Source organism: Stegostoma tigrinum, chromosome 33 (assembly GCF_030684315.1).
Source record: "Stegostoma tigrinum isolate sSteTig4 chromosome 33, sSteTig4.hap1, whole genome shotgun sequence".
NCBI lineage: Eukaryota > Metazoa > Chordata > Chondrichthyes > Orectolobiformes > Stegostomatidae > Stegostoma > Stegostoma tigrinum.
Genome location: NC_081386.1, coordinates 35,562,509 through 35,577,578, shown reverse-complemented (window position 1 = coordinate 35,577,578; position 15,070 = coordinate 35,562,509). Strand labels below are relative to the sequence as shown.

Here is a 15,070-nt window from a genome sequence, read left to right as displayed (position 1 = left end):
GTTTCACATTTGAACTCATTTATTCTCGATTTTGGTCATTGTGTTCTTGCATTTTGCTTACTTAATCAGTAGAACTGATTAAAATAGTGGATGCAAAATCTTTTTGGCATAGGAAGCTACACATTTAATCAGAGAGCACTGTAAAGCCATCTGCTTTAGAGATGTACATTTGTGTAAGAGAATGCAGTTTCATTTATATTACAATTTTAGTTATTGCACAGGTGCAGACAACTGAATATTAGATTTTCTGTAACTAACAGTGCTACTCTGTCATCTTGTTGTAGGTATACTAGTGTACACAAGTTTACTCACACGTTTTGGGGTTATCACACTGGCATAAGAGCAAAGACCAGAAACAAAACTTTGAAAAATCAATAAATTAATAATGAACTAAATCCAAGAATAGCCGTTCAAACTCCACCGTGGAGATTGGAGTGTTTGAATTCAGTTTCTCAAAATGGTTGGAATCAGTGTACTATCGGTTTGTTTATAATCCAATAGTATACTCTTGCTTTTCAGGGAAGGAAACCTACAATTATTAAACTGTCTTGTTCATAGGACTGCAATTTCTACCAGTTCTTGCTTACTTGGGAGTACTGAGGGGGACAGTGTAAACAGAGGATACAATTTTTACTTCAAATATGACTTAAAGTAATTAAATCTGTACTTGCCTCAAAGGTAATGGCGATGATACAGGTTGGCAAAGCATCAGATAGTCATGCGGTGATTGCTAATAACAAACAAGAAGATAGAATCTGCTGAATTTTAATCTAATATGAATTAATTTTTCTTAATTCACATTAAGAAAAGCTTCTCTCTATAATATAAATTCATTGCATTTCAAATTTTAACTATTTTAAATTCAGAATCACTCACTTTTCATTCTTTTGCTAATATTATTTTAATAACACAATATTCTATGGAATTTGTTTTATCCATTGAACTTTACCATTTCAGATGCACTATCATATTATAAATGTTCAGGATGATTTTTGGGGCAGCTTGTCAAATGGAAATATGCTCCTGCTGAAATCCAGACAGCAGAAGACATCGAAGAGTATTGCATTGTTGCTGTGAACAGCAAACAAAAAAAAACTGACACCCACCTGCACAAGAATCCTAGGTCTTTGAGGAGACGGAAATGGGACATTATGCATGAAATGACTGATGTGCCTGCAAAATAGAAGTTTAAGTATGTTGAATACATGGAGAAAACACTGGTATTCACCATCACCTTTTAGCTACAAGTCCATCCAATTCAATCATATTATACGCCCATAGAGGATCCCCCTCGTTCTCACACACCACCCCACCAACCTCCGGATACAACGCATCATCCTCCGACACTTCCACCAGCTACAATCCAACCCCACCACCCAAGACATTTTTCCATCCCACCCTTGTCTGCTTTCTGGAGAGACCGCTCTCTCCCTTGTTCGCCCCACACTGCCCTCCAACCCCACCACACCCGGCACCTTCCCCTGCAACCGCAGGAAATGCTACACTTGCCCCCACACCTCCTCCCTCACCCCCATCCCAGGCCCCAAGATGACTTTGCATATTAAGCAGAGGTTCACCTGCACATCTGCCAATGTGGTATACTGTATCCATTGTACCCGGTGTGGCTTCCTCTACAGTGGGGAAACCAAGCGGAGGCTTGGGGACCGCTTTGCAGAACACCTCCGCTCGGTTCGCAATAAACAACTGCACCTCCCAGTCACAAACCATTTCCATTCCCCCTCCCATTCTATAGATGACATGTCCATCATGGGCCTCCTGCAGTGCCACAATGATGCCACCCGAAGGTTGCAGGAACAGCAACTCATATTTCGCTTGGGAACCCTGCAGCCCAATGGTATCAATGTGGACTTCACCAGTTTCAAAATCTCTCCTTCCCCCACCGCATCCCAAAACCGGCCCATTTCATCCCCTCCCCCCACTGCACCACACAACCAGCCCAGCTCTTCCCCTCCACCCACTGCATCCCAAAACCAGTCCAACCTGTCTCTGCCTCCCTAATCTGTTCTTCCTCTCACCCATCCCTTCCTCCCACCCCAAGCCGCACCTTCATCTCCTACCTACTAACCTCATCCCACCTCCTTGACCTGTCCGTCTTCCCTGCACTGACCTATCCCCTGCCTACCTCCCCACCTATACTCTCCTCTCCACCTGTCTTGTTTTCTCTCCATCTTCGGTCCGCCTCCCCCCTCTCCCTATTTATTCCAGAACCCTCACCCCATCCCCCTCTCTGATGAAGGGTCTAGGACCGAAACGTCAGCTTTTGTGCTCCTGAGATGCTGCTAGGCCTGCTGTGTTCATCCAGCCTCACATTTTATTATATTATTTTGTGACTTTTTTTAAACAAAACCTTTAAGGTAAGGGTTGTATCTTTTTTGATCTTTGCCAATGTATTAAATCATTATTCTATTAACATTAAAATAATGACAAGATAGAGCTTAATATGATACACATCTATTGACAGCTGACACCGAAGTGAACAGCATAACATTAGCAGAGCTTACATTTATAATCACAGTTAAGGAGGAGAACAGGGAGGAAAGTGGAGGAATAAATAAACAAACACAAGCACTCCAATTGTGATTGTTTGCATCAGCAAAATTTTGTTGAAATCTCCCTACCAACCTTGGCTTAGATGTGAGGCAGATAGCCACTCCAGCATACAATTGCTGGCATATCCTCCATTTTATCCCACCTTAGGTCAGAGAACAGAAACTTCCATGGACTGCATACATCATGCAGACTTGAAATCATTATTATATTTCAACATACTGACAGCCAAGGTAGGAAAACATTAGCAAATGGGAGATGTATTATTTATTCTGAAAACTATCTACACTATATTATATAATTATGCTGAAGCAGTTACAACACATTCACCAATAAGAGGCATTTTCTAAACTTCACAAAGTTTTACAGCATCCAAATCTTTTCTTACTATGAAAACAGGAGGATAGGGAGAAAAAAAATGCAGGGTTCCATCTGTGACCCTCTTTTGTCAGCGCGGAGCTGTTTTACTTCAGCTGGCCCAGCATTAATAACCCAGAATTTGGAATCACCCTGTAGTGTGAGGTTGAATGCTGTCTCTATTTTTAAAAAATCTTGCCCATTTAACTTGTATTTTAAAGGCATCTAAACCTCACTGACTTACAGCTTGCAACGCACCGCACCCTCTAATACTTTGGCCAGTTTGGTCTTAATTCTTAAATGCCAATGACAACAATGCAAATGCCAATGTTTGGTGGTGGTGGTGGCATCACCCACCAATAACAATGTGCGTTTGCAGCATGACTTACTAAACAACAGCGGCAGTGGGAACTCTGATCTTCCCCTCCCCAGTCAGGTGAACCATCACCACAGCCCAAGTGAGGTAAACTAACAATCAGGAGTAATGCCTGGGAACATTCAACGTGCACCATCAGTTCTAGCAGAATCAGGAAGAATTAATTTTTTACATGGAACTTACTTCTCAATGGGTAGTGCGTGAGGCCCAGAGATTGAATAACGGTACAAAAATGTGAGAAATTTTCGAAAAGCTTCGAAGAACGGCCAATGTGACAGAAGGCAGATGCATTTGCTGGTGTGAGCTGTTTTTGAGAGGATGGGTTTTCGGTCAGCAGCACTGACCAGCCCTAATTGGGATCGTTGCTTGTCTGTTAGATTCTCTTGAGGAAGAGCTTCATAGAACTGAATAGCTGCACCATAAACCTAGAAACAATGAGGAAGGGTGTTTGAACCATTACATAGCAGAACAACACTAGTGGCAATTGCCAATCTGGTATGTTGTGGTGATGAAAGCAGAAACAATTCCATTGAATAACTACGAGAATAAATCTGAAATTAGTTTGTGTGCACCCAACACTGCATCATATAATTTACACATCAGAACGTGGGTACAGGAACAATGCCTTGTTTTTAATTTTATTAGCGAGTTTTGAGAATTTTGTTTTGGCAAACTAGGGACAGGCAATAAATGCTGGTCAGCCAGCAATGCTCACATCCCACAAACGAATAAATTTTTAAAAACTTACAATATAATGATTATTAAAGGGGTTGAATTTGCAAATATCCGGCAAAGTGGGATGTGTTTCCTGGATTAATTCTGATTATCTAAAGGGGGTCAGACAGGAATGTTCCAGATTTATTTCCTGAACGTTTGCTCTTTTAGAATGCTGGCAAAGACAGGACATTCCATATGGCCTCCTTGTAACAATTTTATGATTAGTCTAGGTTTTCTGGGGATTTTGCCACTCTCAAATTTAAATCACTATTAGTTGGGATAGATTGGGGATTGTAAATATTGTGACACAAGATACAAGCTCAATACCAGGACAAGCTCAACCACCAGTGAGTCTTTTTATTTTTATCCATTATTCCATGTTGGTCTGATACACTCTGTATTCATACAGCAGTATACTCTATACCAATCATGCCTGTTCAGATTTCTTTGTGGAGGAAATTGAAAGTAAAGTAACTGCTCATATTTCTCTCTATAGAAAATTGGAAAGCCGACAGGAAACAAAACATAGGAATAAATGGGTCTTTTATTCTGGATGGCAGGCAGTGACTATTGTGGTACCATAGTGATCGATATTAGCACCCCAGCTATTCGCAATACGTTGTTAATAATTTAGATGAGGGAACTAAATGTAACACCTCCAAGTTTGCAAATAGCACAAAGCTGGAGGGAGGGTGAGTGAATGGGCAAATACACAGCCACTCCAGTGTAATGTGGATAAATGTGAGGTTATCCACTTTGGTAACAGAAATAGGGACGCATATTATTATTTTGATAGTTGTAAATTGAGAGGGGGGATATTCAATGAGGCCTGGATGTCTTCGTGTGCCAGTCAATAAAAGCTAGCATGCAGGTACAGCAAGAAATAAAGGCAAACTGTGTGTTGGCCTTAATAGCGAGAGGATTTGAGGAACAAGGGTGTCTTACTGCAATTATATAGTGCATTAGTGAGGGCCCACCTGAAATAAATACTGTGTGTAGTTTTGGTCTCCTTATCTGAAAAAGGATGTTCCTGCTATACAGGGAATGCAGTGAAGATTTACCAAACACATTACTAAAACGGCAGGACTGACATATGAAAGGAAATTGAGTTAGTGAGTTTTGAGAAGATTTATAGCTCAGGTTGAGGTTCTGGCTGTGAGTTTGCTCGATGAGCTGGAAGGTTAGTTTTCAGATGATGTTACCTAGAATGGTGACGAAACGTCTGAAAACTAACCTTCCAGCTCAGCGAGCAAACTCACAGCCGGAAATTGAGTTGTTTAGTGTTGCATTCATTTCAGTTTAGAAAAATGACGGGGTATCTCCAAGAAACCTATAAAATTTGAACGAGACAGGTTAAATGCAAGAAGGATGTTCCCAATGGTGGGGAGTCCAGAAGTCATAGTTTAGAGATACAGGGTAAATTTTTGAGGACTGTGATGAGAGGAAATTTCTTCTGTGGTGAGAGTGGTGAGCCTGAGGAATTCACTACCATAGAAATTGGTTGAGGTCAAAACATTGTGTTTTCAAGAAGGAGGTAGGTATAGCTCTTGGGGCTAAAGAGATCAAGGTACATGGAGGAAGGTTGAGATCAGGATATTGAGCTCAATGATCAGCCACGGACATGCTGAATAACAGAGCAGGCTCAAGGAATCAAATGGCATACTCCTGCTCCTATTTTCTACATTTCTATGAATTAGCAGTGCAAAACTTGAGTACACTGAACTTGAAGTTACATCCGGTTATTTACATATCAGTGATTCCGTGCTCTAACTATGACAATTTGTGCCTGAAGTAAGTGAGATAGGTTAAAATACAACACACCCCACATCAGGGAAACTAAAACTGTGTTTGGGGATTTCTCAGTACTTTAAATTATTTTTGATTAAAAAAAAGCAACACGCAAATTAGAACAAGATGCACAATTGGCTAAGTAGTTTTCAGATGAGGCTATTATAGAAATAAAAGCTCTTAAAATGGAGATAAAACCTCTTTGTTAGTACAAACATCATTTGAAGTGTTCCTGCCCCATTTACATATCATGGTTGCTTATCATCACAGTTTTTTGCATAATAGTCTAGAGTCACTCAGTTATATATTCAACGCTGCACACAGATAATGACTCCAGGATCATCCAGATTCATAGGACTCGCATACCCTACTTAATTTTAAATCCATAAAATGTACTGATTACAAAAAAGAAAAATATGGGTGATCAGAATGTAATATATACAAGTAAGTAGTTACTTACTTACTTGTAAGGGCCCTGACAACATCCTGGCAGTAGACTGGAAGACATGCACTCCAGAAAGTGCCATGCCCCTAACCAAGCTGTTCCAGTATGCTGACATGAAAAATTGAGCAGATACATCCTGTACACATAAAGCAGGACAAATCCAAACTGGCAAGTTATTATCCCGTCAGTCTACTCTCAGCCATAGTGACGGAAGCTGTCATAAACAAGTACTGCTTGAAAGCACTGTTAAGAAATAGCCTGCTCACTGTCACTTATTTTGGGTTGCTCCAAGGTCACTCAGCTTCTGACAATGTTACAGCCTTAGTAAACAACAAAATTCCAAAGGCGAGGCAGTTTGAAAGTCCTTGACATCAAAGCTACATTTGATTGCGTGTGGCATCAAGGAGCCTTAGAAATATTGAATCAATGGGAATTGGAGGTGGGGAGGGGGGGGGGGGATCTCTGCTGGTAAGAGGAATAAGGATGAGATTGCAGAGCACTTAGAAGTGCTCAGCAAAATTGGGCAGAGCCAGATTGGCTTCATCAAGGGGTGGTAATGCCCGACAAATCTGTTAGAATTAGTTGAGGAGGTAATAAGCAAGTTAGACAAAGGAGAGCTGGTAGATGTGATCTATTTAGATTTTCAGAAGGCCTTCCGCAAGGTACCACAAAAGACTAACTAAGATGAGCCCTTGGTGTTAGGGGCAAGTTACCAGCATGGACAGAGGATTGGCTGACTGGCAGAAGGCAGAGAGTGGAGATAAAAGGGTCTTTATTAGGATGGTAGCCAGTGATGAGCCGAGTGCAACAAGGGTCAATGTTGGGACCAAAACTAATCATGTATACATTAACAATCTGAATAAAGAAAGTGAGGGCATTGTTGCTAAGTTTAACACAGATGGTGGGACAGTTAGTGTTGAGAAAGCAGGGAGGCTGCAAAAGGACTTGGACAGCCAAGGAAAGTCAGCAAAGAAGGGGTAGATGGAATGCAATGTGGCAGAGTGAGAGGTTAATCATTTTGGGTGGGGGAATAGGGGTGCAGGCTATTTTCTAAATGGGGAAAGGCTTTGGAATCTGAAGCACAAAGAGACGTGAGAGTTGTAGGTCAGGATTCTCTTAGGGTAAAGGCAGAGATAGATAGGTTGTATGATAAGGGGGTCAAGGGTTACAGGGAGAAGGCAGGAGAATGGATTGAGAAACATATTAGCCATGATCAAATGGTGGAACAGACGTGGTGGGTTAAATGGCCTAACTCTGGTCTTACATCTTATGGTCTTGTATAGAACACAAAAGATGATGATTGTGAATAACACAGTAGCCAGGCAGCATCAGAGGAGCAGGAAAGCTGACATTTTGGGTCAAGACCCTTCTTCAGAAAGGGGGGGGGGGGGGGGAGAAGGGGGAAGAAAGCCCTGAAATAACGAGAGGACAGGGTGGGGCTGGGGGAGGCAGGTGGGGTGATGATAGGTGGGTGCAGGTAGGCAGTGGTTGGGATTGGTCAGTGAGGTGGGAGGGGCAGATAGGTGGGAGAGATGATGGACAGGTTTTGTCAGGTCAAGGAGGCGGGGATGGGGAGATTTTGAAACCAGTAAAGTCCACATTGAGACCACTGGGTTTTAGGCTCCCAAGGCGGAATATGTGGTGCTGCTTCTCCAGTTTCCAGGTGGCACTGTTGTGACACTGGAGGAGGCCCAAGATGGACATGTCGCCCTGGGAGTGGGAGAGAAAGGTGAAGTAGTTCACGACTGGAAGGTGTTATCGTCTGTTGAGAATAGAGTGCAGGTGCTCTATAAAGCAGTCTCTGAGCTTCCGCTTGGTCTCACCGAAATAGAGGAGGCCACATCAGGAGCAGCAGATGCAATATACCACATTAGTGGATATGGAAGGTTTCTTTGGGTCCTTGAATGGAGTTGCAGGTGGAGGTGTAAGTGGAGGTGTGGCACTTCCTGTGGTTGCAGGGAAAGGTGCCGGGGGTGATGGGGCCAGTGGGGAGTGTGGAGCAGATGAGGGAGTTGTGGACAGAGCGATTCCTCTGGAAGGCAGATAGAGGTGGGGAGGGAAATATATCCTTGGTTGATTGCCCAGCCCACCCCTCCTCTATTTATTTCTGAGCTCCCTTCCCCCTCCTCCACTTCTGGAGGAGGGTTCTGGCCCGAAACATCAACTTTCCTACTCCTCTGATGTTGCCCAGCCTGCTGTATTCCTCCAGCTCTAGACTGTTATCTCTGACTCCTGCATCAGTTCTTACTATCTCTGATGATGATAGTGGTTGTTGCTGGTCAATCTTCTCAGCTGCTTCACCAATGACCTTCCATCCACCTCAACGCCTGAAGTGAGGACATTCTTGGATGATTGCACAATGTCCAGCACCATTCACAATTTCTCAATTACCAAAGCAGCCCATGCCCAAATGCAGCAAGACCTGGGCAACATCTGGCTTGGGCTGAAAAATGATAAGTAACATTTGTGTTACACCAAATGGACTGCAGCTGTTCTATAAGGCAGCTCATCACCACCATCTCAAGGGGAACAAGGAATAGATAACAAAGGCTGGCCCTGCTAGAGCCACCCACATTAATAAATAAAGTATGATCACATAAGGGCAGTAGGTTCCCTTTCCTAAAATGGCATCTTTGAAAGAGATGGGTTTCTACAACAGAATGATAATTTTGGACTAGAACTATGGGACTAATAGAATTATTGAAATTCTTTACATAAATTAATCACTTAATTTCAACTCATGATCCCTAACCTGTTCATCTATCAACAAGCTACCAAGTCTCCTAAATTACAATACATGTTTTACAGCTTTTGCAAGGCAACAAATTCTTTAACAGAAAATAAAAGGATTGATTTATAAGTTCAGTTTTTATATTTCATAAATTGCACACCTGAAGTTTTAATAAACAGCTTTTTCTTGAATAAACAAAGATAAACATAGAGTACATTGTGTAGTACATTAAATAACAGGCTTGCCACGCATGTACCTTTGTTGCAGAAGCTGCTGTAAGCACAAACGTAGAGAAGACAGGGAGCGGATATTTGGTATTACAAGGCCAACATTCAATGGTTGCTCCCATTGGCAAGCAGAATAGAGGTACTGATGCAGGCAATGGAAAAGATTCATAGTCTTCCTCTGGATACCTACATATCAAACCTGCAGAGGCAAGATGAGAGACATAAATGAAAATATGTGCATTATAACGAATCTCATCTCTGCACAAGGAGTCTTAGAACATAGAACATTACAGCACAGTACAGGCCCTTCGGCCCTCGATGCTGTGCCGACCTATCACACCGATCTGAAGCCCATCTAACCTACACTATTCCATGTACGTCCATATGCTTGTCCAATGACGACTTAAATGTACCTAAAGTTGGCGAATCTACTACCGTTGCAGGCAAAGCGTTCCATTCCCTTACTAGTCTCTGAGTAAAGAAACCACCTCTGACATCTGTCCTATATCTCTCACTCCTCAATTTAAAGCTATGCCCCCTCGTGCTCGCCGTCACCATCCTAGGAAAAAGGCTCTCCCTATGCACACGATCTAACCTTCTGATTATTTTATATGTCTCAATTAAGTCACCTCTCAACCTTCTTCTCTCTTACGAAAACAGCCTCAAGTCCCTCAGCCTTTCCTCGTAAGACCTTCCCTCCATACCAGGCAACATCCCAGTAAATCTGCTCTGCACCCTTTCCAAAGCTTCCACATCCTTCTTATAATGCGGTGACCAGAACTATACGCAATACTCCAAGTGCGGCCGCACCAAAGTTTTGTACAGCTGCAGCATAACCTCTTGGTTCCGGAACTCGATCCCTCTATTAATAAAAGCTAAAACACTCTATGCCTTCTTAACAACCCTGTCAACCTGTGTTGAGTGTAAGATTATAGCCGATGTATTTAATTAGACGATCCTTCCATGGAACTCAGAAATAATACTCGATCCAAACACAATATTCACTGTATCAGTGTCTTATTAACTTACTGGCTTATTTGCTAGTTTTATTTCTTTGCAAATCTCCCTAAGACTGGAAAACAAAAAGCTGGGTTCCAGTTGGCCTGTCAACAACAGCAAGTCATGGCAACCAATAAAGAGGAGTAACAATTTTCCCTTCCCAATGTCACTGGCATACCCTGGCCTCAGCCTGGAAATGCCAAAATTTAATTGTGAATATAAGGTGAAATTGCAAATACCTTTTAATGGAGCTATATGAGAATTATATGCTGTTTCCAGATTAATTTAAAGCCTAAAGTTACATTCTGTGCATCATACAATCTACAGTAGTAAAGGAAAGACAATGAAATTTGGGATTCTTAGGAATAGCTTAATGAAATTGTGGTGAACTGTTGGGTTTAACATTGGGGAGGCAATGGCCTAGTGGTATTATCACTGGACTGTTGACCCAGAGAGCCAGATAATGTTCTGGGGAGATAATGGGAACTGCAGATGCTGGAGATTCCAAGATAATAAAATGTGAGGCTGGATGAACACAGCAGGCCAAGCAGCATCTCAGGAGCACAATCTGATGAAGGGTCTAGGCCCGAAACGTCAGCTTTTGTGCTCCTGAGATGCTGCTTGGCCTGCTGTGTTCATCCAGCCTCACATTTTATTATAATGTTCTGGGGACCCAGGTTTAAATCCCACCACAGCAGATGGTAGAAATTGAATTCAACAACTATCTGGAATTAAGAATCTAATGATGACCGTGAATCCATTGTCAATTGACAGAAAAACCCACCTGGTTCACTAATGTCCTTTAGGGGAGGAAACTGCCATCCTTACCTGGTCTGGCCTACATGTGATTCCAGACCCACAATAATGTGGTTGATGTTGAACGGCCCTCTGGGCAATTAGGGATGGGCACTAAATGCTGCCTAGCCAGTGACGCCCTCATCCCATGAATGAAAAAATAAACTGGTCTATTCATTCATGCTCTGAATACTCAATATTAACAGTCACTTCCAAATGCTTTGTTGTCTTATTCAACAACAAACATCAAAACTTCAGCATGTAAAACAAGTTCATCTTGGCAATGTCCCTAATGCAAAATTCTTAATTTCCTTACTGTGTGTGCAAAATCAAAGTTTTCTGGATGACCTATCCTTGCCTAAAAGTTATCCAATCAGAGCTTATTTACGATGCAGAACTTACCAGCTTTGTATGCTATACTGTTGGTCTTGGCCAAGGACTTCTTGTAGCACAAATATACTGCTGACCCCCACTGCAACAGAAAATGAAATTGATCACTAAACTGCTAATACAAAGTAACACTCACCAAAACTGCAACATAGCTACTGACTAGAGCTGCCATGGTCTGCCCAAAAATACTTTGATTCAAATTATTTTAATTATAACACCACAAACTTTAGGCATTTTGTAAAAAGATGATTTTTTTTCATTTTGTGCCTCAGGATGTTTCTTGAGCATGTCCATATAGATCAACATAGCCATTCACAAAAATTGTTACCCAATATTAATTGTAAATACTGAATTCCATAACAGAAACAATGGTCACTGGAATAACAAGCTGTTCGTGCAAATCCCAAAAGAACATATGCAGTCAGAGAAACAAACAAGGAAATATTGAAGAGGCATCTACAATAATGTTAATTGTATGTTGCAAAAATACTTAGTATTAAGATTCACTAGAAAAGAACAGCTTACTCCAAGATTGGATACGAATAAAAATTTTCTGCCAAGTATACAAACATTAGCTATTCAAAAATATCTTTTAATTCAAGAATGTATCATTTTGAAAATAAATACTCCCAAATGTAAAACCAGTTATCAAAAATGGTTTGGATCAAAGTAACTGCAACTCCATTGTGATGTATTCTTAGAATGCTTGAAAGAAAGACGAAAGGCACTGGGGGCCAGCAATCATTCATTCACCAAGAGAGAAAACAAACAAAAGCTTGATGATGACATGGAGTGAAAAAAGCGATGTGGACTACTGCCCAGTGAAGACCACCAAGTACAAGGTTGCACACATGAAATTTGTATTGTCTGTAGTGGGCCAAATTACTCTTCATTGGCTCCGTTCTTGGCAAATCCTGCAAAAATTCACTTTCACATGTCTACTACAATCCAAAAAACTCATTACTAGTGAAACGACTTTTCCCTCTGCAAAAAGGGACAATTGCACGATACTTAAAACATTAATCTTTGAATTACATCTTCCTACCATTAAGAAAATTTGCCAGCAGCTGTAACCAGTGATACTACACGGTTTGTAGTAATCCAATCTCCTGTTTATTATCTTGCTAAATTACGATCGGAAAACATCCTGACAATCTAGAATGTCATGGGAGGGCAGGAAGTGTCACACAACTCAAGGTTAAACAAGATAACAGATCTAGCCACTAAATCATGCAGCTTTGACTGAACATGTGGATACTTACAATTAAGTTCCAGTCTAAGTCGGTGTACATACACACATTGAAATTGATAATATCATTCAACTGTTGTTTCACTTCACTGGTTTATCTGGCGATCTAACTCTGAAACTCCAACTAAAATATGCAACTCTTTTTAAACTAATAATTTGCAAAATAGAAGGTGAAAGACAACTCCAACTAAACTGTCCAGTTCTGGGCGCCCTATTATAGGAAAGATGTGGATGCTTTGGAGAGGGTTCAGAGGAGGTTTACCAGGATGCTGCCTGGACTGGAGGGCTTATCTTATGAAGAGAGGTTGACTGAGCTCGGTCTCTTTTCATTGGAGAAAAGGAGGAGGAGAGGGGACCTAATTGAGGTATACAAGATAATGAGAGGCATAGATAGAGTTGATAGCCAGAGACTATTTCCCAGGGCAGAAATGGCTAGCACGAGGGGTCATAGTTTTAAGCTGGTTGGTGGCAAGTATAGAGGGGATGTCAGAGGCAGGTTCTTTACGCAGAGAGTTGTGAGAGCATGGAATGCGTTGCCAGCAGCAGTTGTGGAAGCAAGGTCATTGGGGTCATTTAAGAGACTGCTGGGCATGTATATGGTCACAGAAATTTGAGGGTGCATACATGAGGATCAATGGTCGGCACAACATTGTGGGCTGAAGGGCCTGTTCTGTTCTGTGCTGTACTGTTCTATGTTCTATGTTAAACATGGTACAAAACAATGTTTGTTTTCTAATTTTTTAGGTTATTAAATAAACAGTCCCAGAAAGGTCTATTAATTCTCATATATGAGAACATGCATTTCTTTTCAATTCACTCAAGGGATGTGAACATTGCTGACATTTATTGCTGAACCCTAGTTGCCTTTCAGAAGGTAGTGGTGAGTTACCTTCTTGAACTGCTACAGTCCACGTGCATCTCAGGAGCACAAAAGCTGATGTTTCGGGCCTAGACCCTTCATCAGAGAGGGGGACGGGGTGAGGGTTCTGGAATAAATAGGGAGAGAGGGGGAGGCGGACTGAAGATGGAGAGAAAAGAAGATAGGTGGAGAGGAGAAACCAGCCCAGTTTGTCTCCTCCCCCCACTGCATCCCAAAACCAGCCCAGTCTGTCTCTGCCTCCCTAACCTGTTCTTCCTCTCACCCATCCCTTCCTCCCACCCCAAGCCGCACCACCATTTCCTACCTACTAACCTCATCCCACCTCCTTGACCTGTCCGTCTTCCCTGGATTGATCTATCTCCTCCCTACCTCCACACCTATACTCTCCTCTCCACCCATCTTCTTTTCTCTCCATCTTCGGTCCGCCTCCCCCTCTCTCCCTATTTATTCCAGAACCCTCTCCCCATCCCCCTCTCTGAAGAAGGGTCTAGGCCCGAAACGTCAGCTTTCATGCTCCTGAGATGCTGCTTGGCCTGCTGTGTTCATCCAGCTTCACACTTTATTATCTTGGGTTCTCCAGCATCTGCAGTTCCCATTATCTCTGATACAGTCCATGTGCTTTAAGTTGATGCACAATGCCCTTAGGGAGGGAATTCCGGGATTTTGACCCAGCAACAGTGAAGGAACGGTGATGTATTTCCAAGTCAGGATGGTGAGTGGCTTGGAGAGAAACTTGCAGCTGTTGGTTCCTATGCTACTGCTGTCCTTGTCCTTCTAGATGGAAGTGGTCACGGATGTGGAAGATGCTAGCTAAGGAACTGCTGTCCTTTGAAGAAAATCTTGACAACATTCTTATATTAGAACATAAATACCATACTTAGTTTAAAATACTGGTACCTTTCATTACAACCAATTGTTCCGAGACTACGAACAGGGGTAAAGACATTTAGCCCATCCAGGTTGCTCTGCCATTTAATACAATCACAGTAGCTTGAAAGCTTCAATGCCTTTAACCCACACAACCCCTATATTATTCTCTACTTTAAGCTTAGTTCAAAACTGAGCTTTCACTGCCTTTGGGACAGAGAACTTCAAATATTCACAATCTTGAGTAAAAACAATATTTCCTCATGTCAGTCCTAAATGGAATGTGCTTTATTTTTAAATTGTGCCCTCTGTTTCAGCCTCAATTGGGGAAACATCTTATCTATCCTGTATTTTCTCAGTTTGAATGACAGTATCTCTCATTTTTCACAACTTGAGAGAATACTGGCCCTGTTTACCCAATGACTTTTCATTGGCATTCAGAGGTCTTCCAGTCTGGTGAACCTCTGTTGCACCCCACCTAAGGGCAATAATAACCATTCTGAGGAAGAAGATCAAAACTACATGCAGTATTCTGAGCCTAGAAACCAAGGTCTTAGTTTATAGATAAAGGTTAAAACATTTTAGTACGGAGATGAGAGAAATTATTTTCTGTGGCACAAGTGGTGAGCCTGTGGAATTCACTACAACAGAGACTAATTAAGGCCAAAGCAATGTGCTTTC

The 15,070-nt window shown here is 41.9% G+C and overlaps 1 protein-coding gene across 11 annotated transcripts in view; it reads right to left on the bottom strand.

Moving 5' to 3' along the window:
- The window catches only part of dennd4a (DENN/MADD domain containing 4A), a 174,729-nt gene that overhangs the window by 87,155 nt on the left and 72,504 nt on the right, over positions 1 to 15,070 (bottom strand). For all 11 annotated transcript variants that reach the window (XM_059639348.1, XM_059639350.1, XM_059639351.1 and 8 more), the window contains exons 4-8: positions 11,406 to 11,475; positions 9,239 to 9,408; positions 3,485 to 3,726; positions 1,107 to 1,173; positions 672 to 730 (exon numbers count right to left, since the gene is read on the bottom strand). In XM_059639348.1, coding sequence (XP_059495331.1) covers positions 672 to 730; positions 1,107 to 1,173; positions 3,485 to 3,726; positions 9,239 to 9,408; positions 11,406 to 11,475 — 608 coding nt within the window. The remainder of the gene's footprint in view (positions 1 to 671; positions 731 to 1,106; positions 1,174 to 3,484; positions 3,727 to 9,238; positions 9,409 to 11,405; positions 11,476 to 15,070) is intronic.